The sequence below is a fragment of the Carica papaya genome, chromosome 3 (genome assembly GCF_054855325.1).
Source record: "Carica papaya isolate Zhongbai chromosome 3, ASM5485532v1, whole genome shotgun sequence".
Classification (NCBI taxonomy): domain Eukaryota; kingdom Viridiplantae; phylum Streptophyta; class Magnoliopsida; order Brassicales; family Caricaceae; genus Carica; species Carica papaya.
The window spans coordinates 12,065,539-12,082,314 of record NC_142311.1 but is presented as its reverse complement, the minus strand read 5'-3'; the positions used below and the strand labels follow the sequence as shown (position 1 = coordinate 12,082,314).

The 16,776-nt window shown below is 33.0% G+C and overlaps 2 protein-coding genes and 1 long non-coding RNA gene across 4 annotated transcripts; 2 read left to right on the top strand and 1 right to left on the bottom strand.

The window, feature by feature from the left end:
- The first annotated feature begins 3,556 nt into the window (after positions 1–3,556).
- LOC110821789 (uncharacterized) lies at positions 3,557–4,587 on the top strand. Its single transcript, XR_002541125.2, has 2 exons — positions 3,557–3,920; positions 4,396–4,587. It is a non-coding gene; the product is annotated as an uncharacterized LOC110821789 (long non-coding RNA).
- A 647-nt stretch (positions 4,588–5,234) lies between these two features.
- Positions 5,235–6,667, bottom strand: LOC110821788 (Lactoylglutathione lyase / glyoxalase I family protein). Its single transcript, XM_022051734.2, has 2 exons — positions 6,291–6,667; positions 5,235–5,744 (listed from the first exon to the last, which is right to left on the bottom strand). The coding sequence occupies exons 1-2, from the start codon at positions 6,557–6,559 to the stop codon at positions 5,528–5,530; spliced, it is 486 nt and encodes a 161-aa protein (XP_021907426.2). The 5' UTR covers positions 6,560–6,667; the 3' UTR covers positions 5,235–5,527.
- A 1,856-nt stretch (positions 6,668–8,523) lies between these two features.
- LOC110821792 (protein PEP-RELATED DEVELOPMENT ARRESTED 1, chloroplastic) lies at positions 8,524–16,304 on the top strand. 2 transcript variants are annotated; one of them, XR_002541126.2, is made up of 10 exons: positions 8,524–8,987; positions 10,418–10,573; positions 11,239–11,307; positions 11,408–11,578; positions 12,890–13,033; positions 13,224–13,379; positions 13,491–13,556; positions 13,776–13,835; positions 14,076–14,237; positions 16,004–16,304. XR_002541126.2 is itself a non-coding variant. In XM_022051738.2 (9 exons), exons 1-9 carry the CDS (start codon positions 8,628–8,630, stop codon positions 14,118–14,120), a joined length of 1,227 nt encoding a protein of 408 aa, XP_021907430.2. In that variant the 5' UTR covers positions 8,524–8,627; the 3' UTR covers positions 14,121–14,317. The 2 variants fall into 2 exon arrangements, 1 of the variants encoding a protein (XP_021907430.2); XM_022051738.2 differs by lacking the exon at positions 16,004–16,304 and having other exon boundaries at positions 14,076–14,317.
- The last annotated feature ends 472 nt before the right edge of the window (positions 16,305–16,776 follow it).

Here is a 16,776-nt window from a genome sequence, read left to right as displayed (position 1 = left end):
TTTTGGGGTTTGCTTTATATTCTGTTTGGATCATCTTTAATTAACTTTTTTTCTTTATATTTTATTGCTTGGAAGTTTGCCCGGTTTTGTCGAATGTAGTGTATATTCCAATGCGTGATGTAAAATTAATTAATGAATTAAAGTGATCATCAATAAGGTAAAGCCAAACGGGATGTTATTTTTTGAGCTTTTTATCCCCACACGCCTACCCCTCTTATGATACTTAGTGCTCTGTGCCATTAACATTAAAAAGGGTTTCTTTAGTTATATATATTTTTTTAAAAAATATAATATATATATATGGATTAGAGGGAAATGAAATGAAGTCAGTATTAGGTCAACTGTCAACACAACACAAGGATTAATGCTTCTGCAAAATTTCAGATTATAAAAAAAAAAAAAAGGTTTAAATTAACTTGCAGTGGACAAAATTCTCAGAAGTCAGGTAGGAAGAATTGCCCTTAATTTATTATTATTACTGTATGAATACGGAGAGTTTGGCAGTTGGGCTAGCTAGTTGGGTAGGGGTATGTACATGCCAGAGCCTTTGATTTCTGAGCTCCCTCATAAAAGGCTCAACTTTCCAAACTTTTTTTAAACTCTTGAATTTTAGTAGTTATAAAATGAATACATGTATTGAAATAATTAATTATATATGTGTTTGATTTAATATTTTAAGTGGGTTTTTCACTTAAGACAATTTTATTTTTGAAAAAAAAAAAAAAGTGAGGTTCTTTTTAATGTATGTATTGAAATAATTAATTATGTATGTGTTTGATTCAATATTTTAAGTAGTGGGTTTTAAAAATCCACTTAAGAAGTGGGTTTTTTTTTTTTTTTAGAAGGGTATTGGTTAATGTTCTGAAATTATGGAGTAGCCCTAGGAATGAATTAAATTTTTTTGTCATGGGAGATTGTAGCTATTCTGTTACCATCCTAAAAACTAGAGCCAATAAGTTTAAAAATACGAAGGAACAAGTTCAATATCTTTGAAAAGAATTAAACCTAGGGACCCCTCAAGTAGAACACTGCCAAATACATGAGTTCCTTCTTTATTCCATTTATTTTGTCTTGTCATATATATATATATATATATATATATATACATACACACAGGAGAGCTTTTTATCACTATGCTCATAATCATGACCAGTGGCATTGTGGTATTTGTGTGTGTATATATATATATATATAAATATAAATATAAATAAAGCTATATTCTTATACTCTGTGCAGATAACATGAATTTCTTCTTTGTTCCTCAAATTTTGTCCTGCATTCAGTCTTCTCTATGTATGTGTAAAGTGACATGTATGTGTATATATGTAATGAGATGAATGTATGGATCGTAAAGAGAGTTTGTCGTGGTATATATGTAAAGGTGGAATACTTGGTAGCTGGAGCAGGTGGGAGGATAGATCCTCTTCCGAAAAGCAAAGAAGCAAAAGAAGAAAATGTAGGAGGCAGAGGTAAGTATTGTCCTTGTCAGTTTTTTACATCCTTCCAGACCATTCTGTAGCCTCTACCTCACTTTTACATTTACTCCTTCCTGTTCCTCTTTCCAAGAAATACATTTTAAAGTTTGAATCTACAATCTCTAACTCCTTAATTTGTGGATCTATTATTCTTTATTTTATAATAATTAAAATTTTAAATTTAATTTAATATTTATTTATTTTTATCATAATTATTAATTATACTTATTATCTCAAATGACTGACAAATGTTATACATAATTTGTAAGAAATTTATGCACATTATTTTGTTTATTTAAAACTGAACAGTTAGTTTGAAAATTTTATATTAATATCTAATTTTTTATCTTCTGGTTCTTCGAATTTATTTTTATATTATTTTATTTTCGTTGAGTTTTAACATTGATAATGTTGTAATATATTATCTATGGTGTTATTAATTCATCAATCAACAAGATTACAAGTCATTGTATAAAGTTTCCACTCAATTAAACCCTAAACTTCTGAATTTTGTTTGATTAGCAGCAGCCCTTTCATTGACAAATTCTAACGTCCATTTGATCAGTACGAATCTACCTGGGCATGCATATATATATATATATATATATATATGTGTGTGTGTACGTATATATAACATTAGTACATGATATCACAGTAGTTTTTATGATATTGGGCCTTATTCTAACATGGATCACAAAAGTAAGGACAGCATTTTTTTTTTTAATTTATTTTACCTCAAATCCCAATGGGCTTCAAAAGATGTTCTTCACAAGATAACCCACCAATATCTCCATTTCAGTCCATCCATGGTTTGTGAGTAAAGAAAGTAGGTTAAATTACAGTTTCATGGTTTCGTATATTAATAAAATATAATATTTTTTTTATAAAAAAATTACTTTATACATAATATTATGTGATTTAATTTATCTTTTTTTTTTATCACATATTATAAATTTTTTATGTTTATAAACAATTTTCTCTTTAAATTTTTAATTTTTTTAATAAAAAATTAAAAAAAAAATAAAAATACTCTATTGAAAAAATAAAAAAAATGTATGTAAAATGTAAAAAAAAAAAATTAAAAGTAAATGGCTTTCAACTGCCTTTATATTTTATAAAAGAGCTGTTTGAATGCTTCAAATGGTTTATAAAAAAAGTTAATAATTCCTCTAAATCATACATTTTATTATGTTATATATATATATATATATATTAATTATAACGTAACTTACTAATAAAGATATATGAAAATGAATAATTCAATTTAAAATTATAATTTTTTTTTTAAAAAAGAAAATAAAATATCAATCATCCAAATAAAAAAATAATAATAATTAAACAATGTTTTGCTAACTATATAAAGAAGTTTTAGGTATATTTGTTTTCCAAATACATTTATTCACAGCTATTTGTTTTCCTTTCAGCCTCTTCACTCAGCATCTGCCCAAGATTCTTTTGGTTCTGGATAAACAAACACACACCCACACACATAATAGATACACACCCACATATATATATATATATATATGTATAATCTCTCCAAAGTCTTAAAAGGTTTGACGGAAAGAAACATTGATACTATATATATATACACGCACATGTATATGTCTAATCTTTCCAAAGTCGTAAAAGTTGACGGAAAAGAAACATTGCATTATCTTAGAAAACAAAATAAAATTAAAAATACCTCAATCCCATAATCAGGATGCTTTTATAGTGTTATATTTATGTGTATTTTTCATAAAATATTATTCTATTAAATACAATAAGTATGCGTTTAAGTAGTTTTATAATAAACTGTTATATGTTTTATTCGAAACATTGGAGATAAAATTTACTAATTACGAAAATTGTAAAAAGTGAAAAGAATTAGAAACTTATGGTAACAATTAATCGCCTACATATATATATATATGTATATAATAGAACTGCACAAATTGGTGAAGCAATGGTCCAATTATCAATCGCCCCGTGAGTTGTGAGTGGGAGGATCCTGCCAATTCTAGTTCACGGGTGTGCAACTAGTGGCTGATATCTTCCCTCCCTTCTTATATAAATGGTGAGTGGCTCATACATGCATCATATTCATATATAATCAATTAGATATAGCTTGTTGAGATTTTGTTAAGTGTGATATAACTATGAAGTTGGTGGGTTTGGTGTTGATGATGTTTATGATTGGAACCGCACTAGTGTTCGAGAGTTGCACAGCAGTGAGTCTGTGTAACATGGACGAGGGTGGCATACTGGCCTGTAAGCCATCAGTCACCAACCCCAATCCGGTCGATCCCTCTGCCGATTGCTGCAAGGCTCTCTCCGGAGCTAACTTGACGTGCTTGTGTTCTTACAAGAACTCACTCTTCCTGCCTTCTCTAGGCATTGATCCTCATCTTGCCTTGGCTCTCCCTGCCAAATGCAACCTTCCCAGTCCTTCTGATTGCTAAGGTCCACTTCCCCCTTCCCCCCAACCTCTCTCTCTCTCTCTCTCTCTCTCTCTCTATATATATATATATATATATATGTATGTAGATCTATATACGTAAACAGTTGGGGCAAAAGATATAGAACCCATAACCTAAAAAAGACTAAGATGCTCACTAAGGCCCAGAATTACATTAATGGGCTTCAAAAACCAATGTTCGTGTAACCAGTGAACCACTGAGTCTTTAGTGCTTGGGTTATATACTGACACCTTTAACTTCCAGCAATTATGAGTTCTGAAAGCACTTCGGTGTATTTCATTAACTTCAAGGAAAAAAAAAGAGCTAGTTATTTGAAGACTAGAAATAACTTGGGAGGTTCATAAAGTACAAAACTTAAATTATGTTTTTTTGTAAAGATTTAGATTAAATAATTTATATTTATGGAATTTGTTAGTATATTCATATTTCCCGAACTAATAATTTCATTTGTTATGCAGCTGTTTTTACCTGAAAATGGCAACCTGAGAAGGAACTGAAGAATGAAGAAACAATCTTATGGTTTGAGGTTTAGAAGCAGCAAGGACTACTTCTGGATGTTAATTAGTAGTGAAAAATATTTGGTTATGAAGTTTGAAGAATGTTAATGACTCACGTTTTCTGTAATTTATCTATATGATTAGTTAAGTTTACACAGCATGAATCATAAAATTAGCAAAAACCTAACTTCCACAGGCCCTAATTTAATTTCGGTTGGGACAATCAATTAAAAACAATAATAATAAATCTATCTTAGATTATTAACGTAGGAAGAAGAAATGGCCCAACCTCAGATTGCAGAGCCCGCGCAATCATCAGAATTTTTATTAAACCCAGCTGTCGATTTTCAAATCTTCATTCAGGTTGCAGAGCTCTCCATCTTCCGGCCAGACATTTTTGGGACCACACTATCCATCCCACGTCTCATGAATGTTTTAAAAATAAACATTTAAAACCCTGACTCTTCGACACGTGTCTTCCAGTCGAATCGATCCGTACCATTATTACGCTAAAACCCTCGTTTCTTTATTTTCTCAGGCACGGGCGGCACCGCCCCCATAAATAAGCACTCCCCGACCCATTAAATTATAAACGTAGTTTAATATTATCACACAAACAAGATCATAACTTGTAACGAGGCACAACTATAAACTGCCCATTACTAACCAAACATCCCTTATCCACAACTCCACCAACGTAAAAGGTCTATAGTACCCCTATATCCAATTTTTTTTTTTTTTTTTATAAATCATGGAAAACAATCGACGCAAGCCTTGGGAACGTTCACAGAGAAAATGGATGAGCAGAATACTGTTCAAATTTTTTTCTTAGAAAATTAAAAATAGTAGGAATCAAGTCTAGTAACCTGCCAGCTGTTAGAGGTAAAGAGAGTTCCACAAGGTTTTTCTCAAAATTACCATACTACCATCATGCGTGAAATATCAAATTGCTCACTGCCTAACCCTATTTCGTCACCTACTCCTACCACGCTAGAAAATCTTTATCTGATACGGGTCCCACCAAGATCAAAGACATTTTTTTTTTTTTTTATAAAAAGCAAGATTAAAAGATCCCAAACAGATCGGACAGCCTCTAAGCTTCCACGTCTGCGCATTTCTTCGCCGGGGAAGAGATACACCAGGTGAAGCCAAAAGGATCCTTCAACTTGCCCACGCGTCCACAGCACGCGCCCCCCTCCTCCGTAATCTCACCATCTTTGGCAGCTCCGACGCTCACAGCCTTCTCAACAGCACCCTCCACGTCCTCGGTCTCCAGGCACAGCACCGGCCCTGACGCCTCGGTCTTTACTCTGGTCAACCAACGCTCGACAAGAAAAACACCAAATCAACACCTTACATAAGGTCAAACATAATGCTTAATCGTTCAACTCAGACGACGAACCAATAAGATAAATAGAAACAGACAACTGAATGGATCTAAACCTGGATGTAGACAAACTAAACCATCACGGTCAAACAAAAACCTTAACCGGGTAAGACAGTTAAGGAAGTAAAAAGCGGACTCAAACAGACAACGGAGAAACAGGGATCAAACATAAGCGTTAAAACGATACGTAATAACACGAGGAGTTAAATATTGACTTGAACAAAACAAAAACAGGAAAATATTAAGGGAAACCTCGGTTAAAATGCCTTCAAATTCGGGATTATGACCAGCCAGTATATTATCTAGTTGTAGAATTCAAACAAGCGAAATAAGTAATAACGCACACATGCAAATGAACAATAACCAGTTTCATGCAGAGATCTACGCGGCTAATACATATACAAAGCCATGCATGAGTAGAAAATCGTATTTGACAGTGTATTTGTTAAGAAGGAAAAAGGGATCGTACGGAGCAGCTGAATCACTGGAGATATCGGAGACAAGGATGATGGAACCACCGATTTCAAGCTGAGCCGTAAGGATGTGAGGGAGCTCCTCTTCAGCCTTGCGCTTCGGGTACAGTGAACGACCAATCTCCACAGCACCAAACGCGGCCTTGTAGAACTGGATGGCGTCTGCTGCCTTAGGAGCCTCCACAAGCAGCTGAGGCTTCAGCGCTTTGAAACCGACAGTCTTCTCTACAGCGGCGCCGTTAGTCACTTCCTGCCGTTCCGCCATTAATGCTTGCTCTTGCTTTCTGCTAAACTGTGGTCCTTCAACGAGGTAATGCCCGAACCCTAAGAGAGAGAAATGTGATAGAAATGGAAATAGCGTGAGAAAGAGGCTGTGAACAGCATTTATAGAAGCGGGGAAGCGGAAAAGTTTGTAAGAACAAAACAGTTTTTAATTTCCATAATTACCCTTACTTTTGTATTATTTACGAGCGACTACCCCTCCTCTCTTTACCTCTTTCTCGGCTTCTCAGACCAGACTACCCTTGGCGTGTCTCACACTCAAAACCGGGGCGTTTGGACTTCAGATTTTCCGAGGGCACCCCGGCGCGCCCCAATCGAACACTAGAAGCACTGTCGTTACTTTAATCTTAACAAGCTAATTAATCATTTTACCTTTAAGAGAAACAATTGCCTAGCAAATCTGACGATTTTCTCAGAGGAATTCCGACTGGTTATGCTGACACACTGGGATAATATCGCTTAATTAGTAATTAAAATTATTAAGAATTTATGATAATTAATTTATAAGTTATGGGATATATATATAGGTGCAGAAAAATCACCGGCCACAATACTAAATTTAAGGATTATGTTGACAGCATAGAAAGATCTAATGTTTCTTGATTGCAAGAATCTAATTAATTATATAAATATTTTACTGTTTACCCATGTGAGAATGGCATTAAAGGATCTGACTGGGATGATACAAGTCTTATTTTAAGTAAGTTTAGTCAGCTAATTGAAAAAGCTTACGTTAAGTAATGCATTAGTTTATAATTTTCTTAAAAGCGGTATAAAAATTGGGCAACCCAATGACAAACTGACACTGGGAGGAAGGGTCTGGTTAGGATATTGTGAGCAGGTTTTGAACTTTTTGGCAGCATTCATGCAGAGCCCTTTAATCTTCCTGTCGTTGTCTGCTTTTACTTTTTTACCCTTTCTTTCCAGGGACAGGCAGGCAGCAGAGTTTGCTCAACCGAATCCTTGTTAACAGTAACTGTCCTTCTCGCTTCACAAAATTACTACTTTACCACCCAACGGCCCAGCCTCTGTAAACATCTCAATTGGGCCGAAATGTCGGTAAAGACGTTCTCATCGGGCTAGCCCGGTTTGACTTTTTTTTTTAAAAAAAAATAGTAAATAAAATAATAATAATAATAAAACTAATTTTTATTTCGAATGCAATTTAAATTTTAAGGCTGTGTTTGAAACAAATATAATAATAATAATATGAAAGTCATTTATAAATTCATGTTATTTAAATATGCTAATATGTCAATTGTTTTAGTATTTAATATAATTGACTTAAATTACAATATTAATTTTTTTAATACCAATAAGATCCAATGACATATGTAAATATTATCATCTATATGACATTAATACATTAGCATTTAATATTTTTTGTGTACATGCATCTAATTATGCATATAAATATATTATTAATATTTAACACAAGACAATCGCAAATTTTAATTATTGTATATCATAAGCACATAAATAATAGTATAATTAATAATATCATAATATTATAATATGAAAAATACAAAACACACAGTTAAATTTGTAACTATATTTTTAGAAAAAAATAAAATTACTAACCATCTAGTCAAATAATAATTGAAAAATAAATGTGTAGATTTTGTTTTTTTAGCTCAGTTGTTATTGTTATAATATGTATGTGACTGCACATACATTTTATTCATTTTTCATGGTACATTTATAATCCCCGTACAATGGTGAATAATGGAAAACAGTAATTATATAATTTAGAAAATTTAATATTTTTCATATTCTAAAATTTAAATTATGTTTGTCGGTTTAAAAATCTATTTGTAACATATAAAATAAAAATAATATATTTGGGCCTAAATCTGGCCCCATTATTTTAACGGACTGGCTATGCCGACGAACAGCTAAGCTCTCCGCAGTATCTATGATTTTTCATATTCCCGTTTTAATTTATTTTTTCAAAATATTACGGTTCTAATCCAAAACCCCACAGTGCAGACAAAATTTGCCCAAAACCCCAACACACTGCAACTGCATTCGCGCAGTAAAGCGAGCGACAAATGTTTCAGAGCAATCTCAACATCTTCTTCTCTTCGTCATCATCATCATCGTTCACACATCGCACTTCTCTTTTTCTTCCTTCAATTTCCTTATATCGCCATTGTTGCTCTTCTTCTTTTTCCTCGCATTGGCAATTGAGGTTACCTTTTAAGAGGAAGAAGCAGCTATTGACCTTACGTGCCAGTTATGAGGTTGGTGGCAGCTACTCAGATGAGGGATTATACTCACAGGACAGAACCTTCAGCTCACAGCAACACGAACAGCGGCAAGGGGAGCAGAAATTAGACTCTTCCCAGTATGAAGCTTTGCTCAAAGGAGGAGAGCAAGTCACTTCTGTCCTCCAAGAAATTATTGTCCTCGTGTGTTTCCCTCTCCTTCTCTATCTCTTTCCTGCTTACTTGATACTAAATATAGTTAAGGATTTCCTCAATTTATGTACGTGTCTGTGTGTGTCTATATATATAGATAATATTAAGGATTTTTGATGTATTGATTTTTTTTTTAAAACATTTTTTGAGATTATGTTTTAGGGTATGTAGGCAAAACGTATAACACTTAGTTTTTCATTAAGAATTTATCTGTTGTAAATAGCTTAAAGTATCATACTGCTTTAGTGCATTTCTCTCGTTCAAAAAATCCCAAACACCCTCTTAAAAAATAGTTGACCACAAACATAGACATAATCTATGCCTAAGGATATATATCTTTATGAACTTCGATTTTATATACAGAAGTTTGTATGCACATGAGGAATCTTAGTTTTGAGAAATCATTTCCATTTAATATATATATCTTCGATAGTTTTGTGAAAATAGCAACTAAACAAAGGAACTATCTTCTTTTTTAAATTAGCAGAATTTATTTCCGGATTCTATTAGTTTCAAGTTTTATTTCCTCATTATATTCTTGCATATTAGGTATGGTAGATTGTTGACGCTGAGAACTTTAAAGCACCTGGTGCCCTCTTAACTCTTAACCATGTGCTCATCTTATTCAATGCGTTGGGATTCTTTATTCATCCTGCTAGTTTTGGAGATGTAAGCTGTTTTGGCTGTTATGTTGTGGGTGTTTTGACATTTACTATCAGTATAAACATTCACGGCAGAAAAATTTCCTCCCAATTAGGTACAAGGGGATATATTTATCTACTTGAGACAATCGGTTCTTTATCTTGTGTGTCTTTGATGCGTAGTCTGGTTCAGTTATTATGAAACATGCCATAAAAACTGGTGTTTGGTGATTCTTTGGTATTCATTGGACCGCTGGGTAGGATGGAGGGGATAGTTTGGAAGGTTGACCTCGTTTATGTATCCATTGAGGATTACTACATGGATTATTAGTGTCTGTTCAAAGGGGAACCACAGAATTATTACATTCATGATTTAGCAATTAAATGAAATTGTATTCAGTTCTCCATCTCATCATTTGGGTTGATTTGCATACTTGATGCTTAGGAGGAGCCTAGTAATAGGATGGTGGGATAGAAATAAAGAAAAGCTGTTTAGACATAATTTATGCTTCAGAGGAGGAAATAAGATTTGGGCCTTTGCTTTTTGCCAAAGAACCAAAAGGGTGCTTTCACTTGATTGGATATTGTATTGGCTTCTCATCTAGGATGCTAATGCATGAGTATGATATTTTTATTTTCTGCATTAAATTAATGTTTTCAAGCTTCTAGGTTTAATATTGGAAACTTCTATAGTTTTGTTCCTTACAAGCACATCACTTGTATGTGAATCCTGTCATATTTCTAGTTACTTACTATCCAATGTTATATAACCGAGCATAGTTGGAAGACATGAACATGGATGAGGCATCTGAGGAGGTGGCTGTTGAGTTGGCTGCACAAGGAGTCATAGGAAAAAGAGTTGATGAGATGGAATCAGGCTTCATGATGGCCCTAGATTATATGATTCAACTTGCTGAAAAGGACCAGGATGATAAGGTGCTACTATTTTAACTTTGCATTTGATTCTTAAGCATCAGTATGGACCTTTGCCTGTTGATTATAATTGTTTTACTGCTATGCTGCATGAAATTCCATTTCAGCAATACATGTGAAATGCACCAAACTGATTACTTTAGTATTGAAAATGACTTTGATCAACATCTCAATAGCATTTTAAAACTTGTTAATTCAGATTCAGATTGGTTAGAACTTACCATTTTTGTAACTTTTATTTCTGTAAGAATAAGGTGGAACACAATTTTTTGGAAAAGTCATTCAGAACCTTAGTTTGTGTTTCAGTTTAGAAATAGATCTGCTGCAGCTAGTTATCACATTTTACAGACTTCCTTTCTTTTTTCTTGAGAAACACATGCTGCAAACCTTCCAATTACTGGAAATTGGTTTTAGATTTTACATATGGTTGTCAACTTTGTGGACTTTATGGGAATACCAAGAACTAACTATACAGCAACATATGGTGAGGCTATTTGGCAGTTTATCAGCTTTTGCTTGCTACTGACCATTAAATTTGACCAACCTAGAGCTGGTTGCCTTGCATTTGAATTATGAAGTTTTGGTATCTTTTTTTGTTCAAAGCTCTCACTTCATATTTGAAGTTCTATGATGATTCAGAAATTGATTTTAACTAGTTTTTTGTTCAGCGGAAATCATTATTGGAGGTGATCAAGGAGACTGTATTATCTCATGTTACAAAAAAATGTCCTCCACATGTAAGGAAATTCCTTATGGCTTAATTCTGTATTATATTTGTTTTTAATCATCAAAAGGTTGTCTAAAACAATGAATTATTGTTATCTTTTCTTTTACCAGGTTCAAGTGATTGGCTTGCTCTGTAGAACGCCCAAGAAAGAAAGTAGGCACGAGCTACTACGCCGAGTGGCTGCTGGTGGCGGTGTTTTTAAAAGCGAGAATGGCACCAAGCTTCACATTCCTGGAGCAAATCTGAATGACATTGCTAACCAAGCTGATGATTTATTAGAGGTAGTTACCTTAAAAAACTGATCATTTTCTTGACAATTTCGAGTCTATTACAGGTTTGACTCTTTCTTGAACTATCTGTTTTCTTTTCTAGTTCACCAACTTCTTCTATTACTTGGTTTTCTGAATAGTGGATGGTTGGCACTGGGGTTGGTTACTCATTTAGCTGAATGATCATCTAAAGTTTATTTTGTTACAGTTGTTATTTCCTTGTCAAAAATGAAGTGAAATTCTTGTTTTAATGAAATTCTGTGTTTTGTACTTATCGTTGGCCTCTCTAAAAGCAAGATAGATTTGTTAAATTTCTTTTTTCAATTAATAAAAAAAAATATTTTTAAGAATTCACTGCTAGAAATCATGTTTTATTTCGGCAACAAGAAAGTTAGAAGTCCGATATCTTTTACATGGAGTTTTCTGTTGGTTAATGATCGGGGTGGCAACAGGCCAGCTGATACTTGAATCTTTGAGTTTGATTTTTTTTTTTTTAACAATGTCAGATTTGAAGCAAGTATCTTATATTTTTTTAGGTTCTAGTTTGTCTCGTTCTGGAGACGTAGAGTTCGAGCTCATTTTGAAAAAAGCTTGATAAAAATATTGCTGAATGAGTTCAGGGTCGAATAAGTTCGAACTGTACAAATCAAGCTCAATAAATGCAATGGAGAACTCGATTAACAATTTGTTTACTTAATTTTATTTAAATATTTGAAAATATATTTAATATATGATTAAAATATTATTACTTCTAAAACATTATATATTTTATATTTTAATAAAATATATAAAGAACATTTAATTTATTAATAGATAAATGAACAAATTTGTGAGGTTTTGGACTAAATATCTTCAGCTTGAATTCGACGTGTTTAGCTAAACTAAAATTTTGGTAACTTGAACTTGAGCTCGACTTTGAGTTGATCGAACTTGAACAAACTTTGACCAAACCAAATACGAATGGTTGACGTATATGTTGGGACCATTGCCACCCTTAGTTAATGATACAGGTTATTCAGTCCTTTATCTTTTGTTGGGATGGGATAAGGGAGGATTTGTTTATGGAAAAAGATAAGTTGCATTAAAGAAATGTTGATTATTTTTCTTGGTAGCCTTGATTTTCCCTTCCCACTCTCTCTATAAGTGAATTTACTAGATAAATTTCAATGTGTAATTTATATTTGGTTATGATGATTTTTCTTAGGGATTTTTTTACGTCCATTACTTGATTTGATACAGTCACTTGAAACTTTTAAATGTTTGGATTGTGGATGGAGACCATATTTCCTTTTTAACACGTTCTTCATTGTTCAATATTTGCAGACAATGGAAACCAGACCTGTTGTTCCGGATCGAAAGCTACTTGCAAGACTTGTCTTGGTTCGAGAGGAAGCACGGAATATGATGGGCGGTGGAATACTGGATGAAAGAAATGATAGAGGTTTCAATACTCTTCCTGAGTCAGAGGTCTGTGCCTTGATATCTATGAGATCTCAAATAAATTTGACAAGATAATTGGTTAACCATATTCTGTTTTCCCTATAATATGTTATTGAGGAATTATTTAAATCAGTAGAGAAATCTCTTCATGATACTTTAACTCTGTTGTTGGTCTCCTAATGATAAGTGGAACGAATTATAACTTTTTATTCTGCAGGTGAACTTCTTAACAAAGTTAGTAGCCTTAAAACCTGGTACAACTGTCCAAGAAATGATAAAAAATGTAATGCAAGGGAAGGATGAAGGTGCAGATAATGTGAGTGATGAGGAAGATGCTACTGGAAGAAAGAGATCCAGTGGAATTTCAGGAAGGGTCAGTTCTGTTTCATTATTTTCATAGATGGCGAAACATGTGTTCTGATGAGTTGATGAATATGAGTGCACTCGTTAGAACATATTAATCCCCACTTCTTGTGATCTCCAGGCAAGTGTTACAGGACAGACGCCACTTCCTGTGCGGCCTGGCATGTTTCTCGAGACTGTCACAAAGGTAACTATTATATTGTCCATGTTAATGGCTAACAGCACACTGAAGAAAGAAAAAAAAAGGCCAGGGGAAACAGGAGCAGGTGTTGGGTTGTGTAGATGAGCTTAGGTTATGCACTCAGAGCAATCTACTATATTGCGTTCTCTTTAGCTCGTGGGCTTGAGCTATTCCTATACCCAATTATGATTAATCAAAATCCTCATTAATGGATGGACTTATTAGGTCTTGGGCGGTATATATTCTGGAAACGTATCTGGGATTACTGCACAGCATCTAGAGTGGGTAAGTTATCCTTCACTTGACAATTTCATACTCTGAAATCTGGTTATATGCAACCTATGGTGAAAAATAATGACCTCGATCCCATTAAAAAACTAGTTTTGAGCAAAATTATGTGGAGACTATTATTGATATTTTGATGTTTATTTGCGCTCAGTTTACTATTTGACTGTGACATAGTAGGCCTTTGCACTAATCATATATATTTTTTCCTTTTGCCTGTTTTGTTTGTCTTATATCCAGGTCCATCAGAAGACACTTCAAGTTCTTGAGGAAATAGCTTACTAGTACTCCTGGTAGTGATTTGGATGTCCCCTATCCTTCTCTGATTCATATCTTATGCAGGCAGAGGACAGTCAATCATGGTATTGGTGGCAAAATATCAAATAATTTATCATTGAGAAGGTATAGTTTTTAAAACATGGATTTAGATATGGCAAAATGAAACCTTTTTTTAAAAAAAAAAAAAAAAATTCCAGATTTCACATTGATTGTCCGTAGCTAAATTATATTCTCCCAATTCCAACAGCTCAAATTAATAAAGGAATTAGATAAATTAAGTCAAAGGCATGTGAGTAGAAAACCAAACTTCTTATTAGTGGATAAAATTAGTAGTTAGGGATATCTTGGTAGTTCTTATTCCTTTACCCCGTAAGAAGACGCTTTAAGACTATAAGTGCACTAGCATATATTTAAGTTGATTGCTAGCTGTGGACATTTTCAATAGGTGTTTCGTTCATTTCTCATTTAGTTAGTTTCTAATTCCAATTCTTACATAAATCTTAATATACATGATTAGAACATAATCTATACCGTGCAATGTTGAATTATTTGATTATAGAAATTCATTTTTCACATTGAGAGATGGGCATTGAATATCCATTATCATAGAATTAAAGGTGGAGGTAGGTGTTAATTCTAACACAACAAATTATTTTTAATTATACATATTAAGACTAATTTGCACATTAAAATTAATAATTGACTAGAAATTGAGTGGAAAAAATCAAATGCAATCTAATTAGCTATTCTAAACCTGCCATCAACGATAATTTGCATACTGCCGTTATATAGTTTATGGTTCTAAATTAAGTTATTGCAACTTGTCATTCATTGTTGGATTTATTAAGGCTATGCTTGAAACATCTCTAGACATTTAGTGGAGTTCTACTAGAAATTGGAAAAATTATCCCTAAAGATGTAGTTAGTGTTTCTCAGTTTTTAAGTCTTAAGAGTTTACTGGGTCTACTTACAAAATTAAGCATTGAAGTGGTGATTAAAGGCCTCTTTAATCAAATCTTCAATGATCAAACAAATCAGAAGCATATGCAAGTCCCACATATCAGCCTTTTGTTGCATACAGGATCAGCCAACAATGATGAAAATTTAAAGTTCCAGTTTTGCAAGAGTGAATTGCCATGTGGGGAAAGGACCCACACTTAATTAAATCTTGTGAGTGATGAAATTGGAGGATCGGTGTAAGGCCTCTTAGGTAATGATTTGCATGTTGTGACAAAGTAGAAGCAAACACAGCAGGGATTCCTCCATTTTTGGCCCAACTAATTTCTTCCTTTTTTTTTTTTTTTTTTTTTTTTTTTCCCTCTCATTTGCCTTTTCCCTACGTCTATACCCTCCTCCTCTTCCTCTTCCTCTTTGCCTTTTTGGTAAAGCAAGCATATTCTACTTGCCAACATTTTAACTCTCACCCACTCCCAACATATGCATATTTCTATTAAATGTATCATAATTTCAAATCCACACAAAATTTATTGAAAATTTTTATGAAATTTAAAGTATGTTATTGTGATTGTATTTGAAATTTATTTAGAATAAATTTTTTTCATTATTCTATAATTATCCATTTTAAATTCAAGGTATATATTTTCAAATGAATTTGACAAGAAGGATCTATTTGTTCCAAGTATACCATTTGATTCATTTCAAATAAATGGGTGAAAACGAAGTAAAACTAATAGAGACTCATTTGATTATGAATTTTATTGGATTCTCTTCGGGTCTTGTTCACTTTTATCATTTGCTATACTCAGGGTCAGATTGCCCTACCAACGGTGATAGTTTCTTGTTTGTGCTCTTCTTGTTTTCTTCTTTAGCTTATTCTTTTCCTCAGAAGTAGTAAAGAAGTTGAAACTATCTTTGGCATGTTTTTTCAGGCTTTGCTCGTGATAAATTAAAGAATTATTACTCACTTAATTAGTCCAATTATGATTATTGTTATGTTAAAAGTAAATTTATGCCCCCTAGTTAAGGCAGAAAGTATCTTACTCTTTGGTCAAAGGTTGAGGACTTATCGCTCTCTATGTTCATCACACAGTTTGGTTGTGATTAGATTTCAGAAGTTAAGTATTCTTTGACATGTGATTAGTACACAGAGACTGACAAATGCCAATTAAAATCAATTGTAGTCCCAATAATCTACAAGAGATCCGTGGTGTATGTTTATGTTGATTAAAACTTCATGGTCCATCCTTCAACATAAATATCTTAAAAAGTATATTCACTACTCTGGTGCATTAAATATTTAATAATATGAAATAGATATTAAACGACAACCTTTTTAATAACATATATATATATATATATATATATGTACTTATGTTTTCCCTATTAAAACTTCGTGACAAACAAGTAAAACAACAATATTGTTCTGGTGTGGAATGCAACCCAGGTCTGTAAAATACTTGGTACGCAAAATATTAGACATGAGTAACATGGGTTTGCCTCCGTAACTTTTTGTTCGATAGCTTGTGTAGGTATCATTGTTGTTGTTAAAATGCCAATAAATTGGCGTCAAGCTTTCTTTATGCCATATACTTGGCTACATAACACTAGTAAACTTACTTATAGCTTAGATTTTTGGAGTGCTAATTCAAACAGTATTAGCTAGATTTTCTGATTGAGTAGGTTAGGTGAAACTTAATTTGAG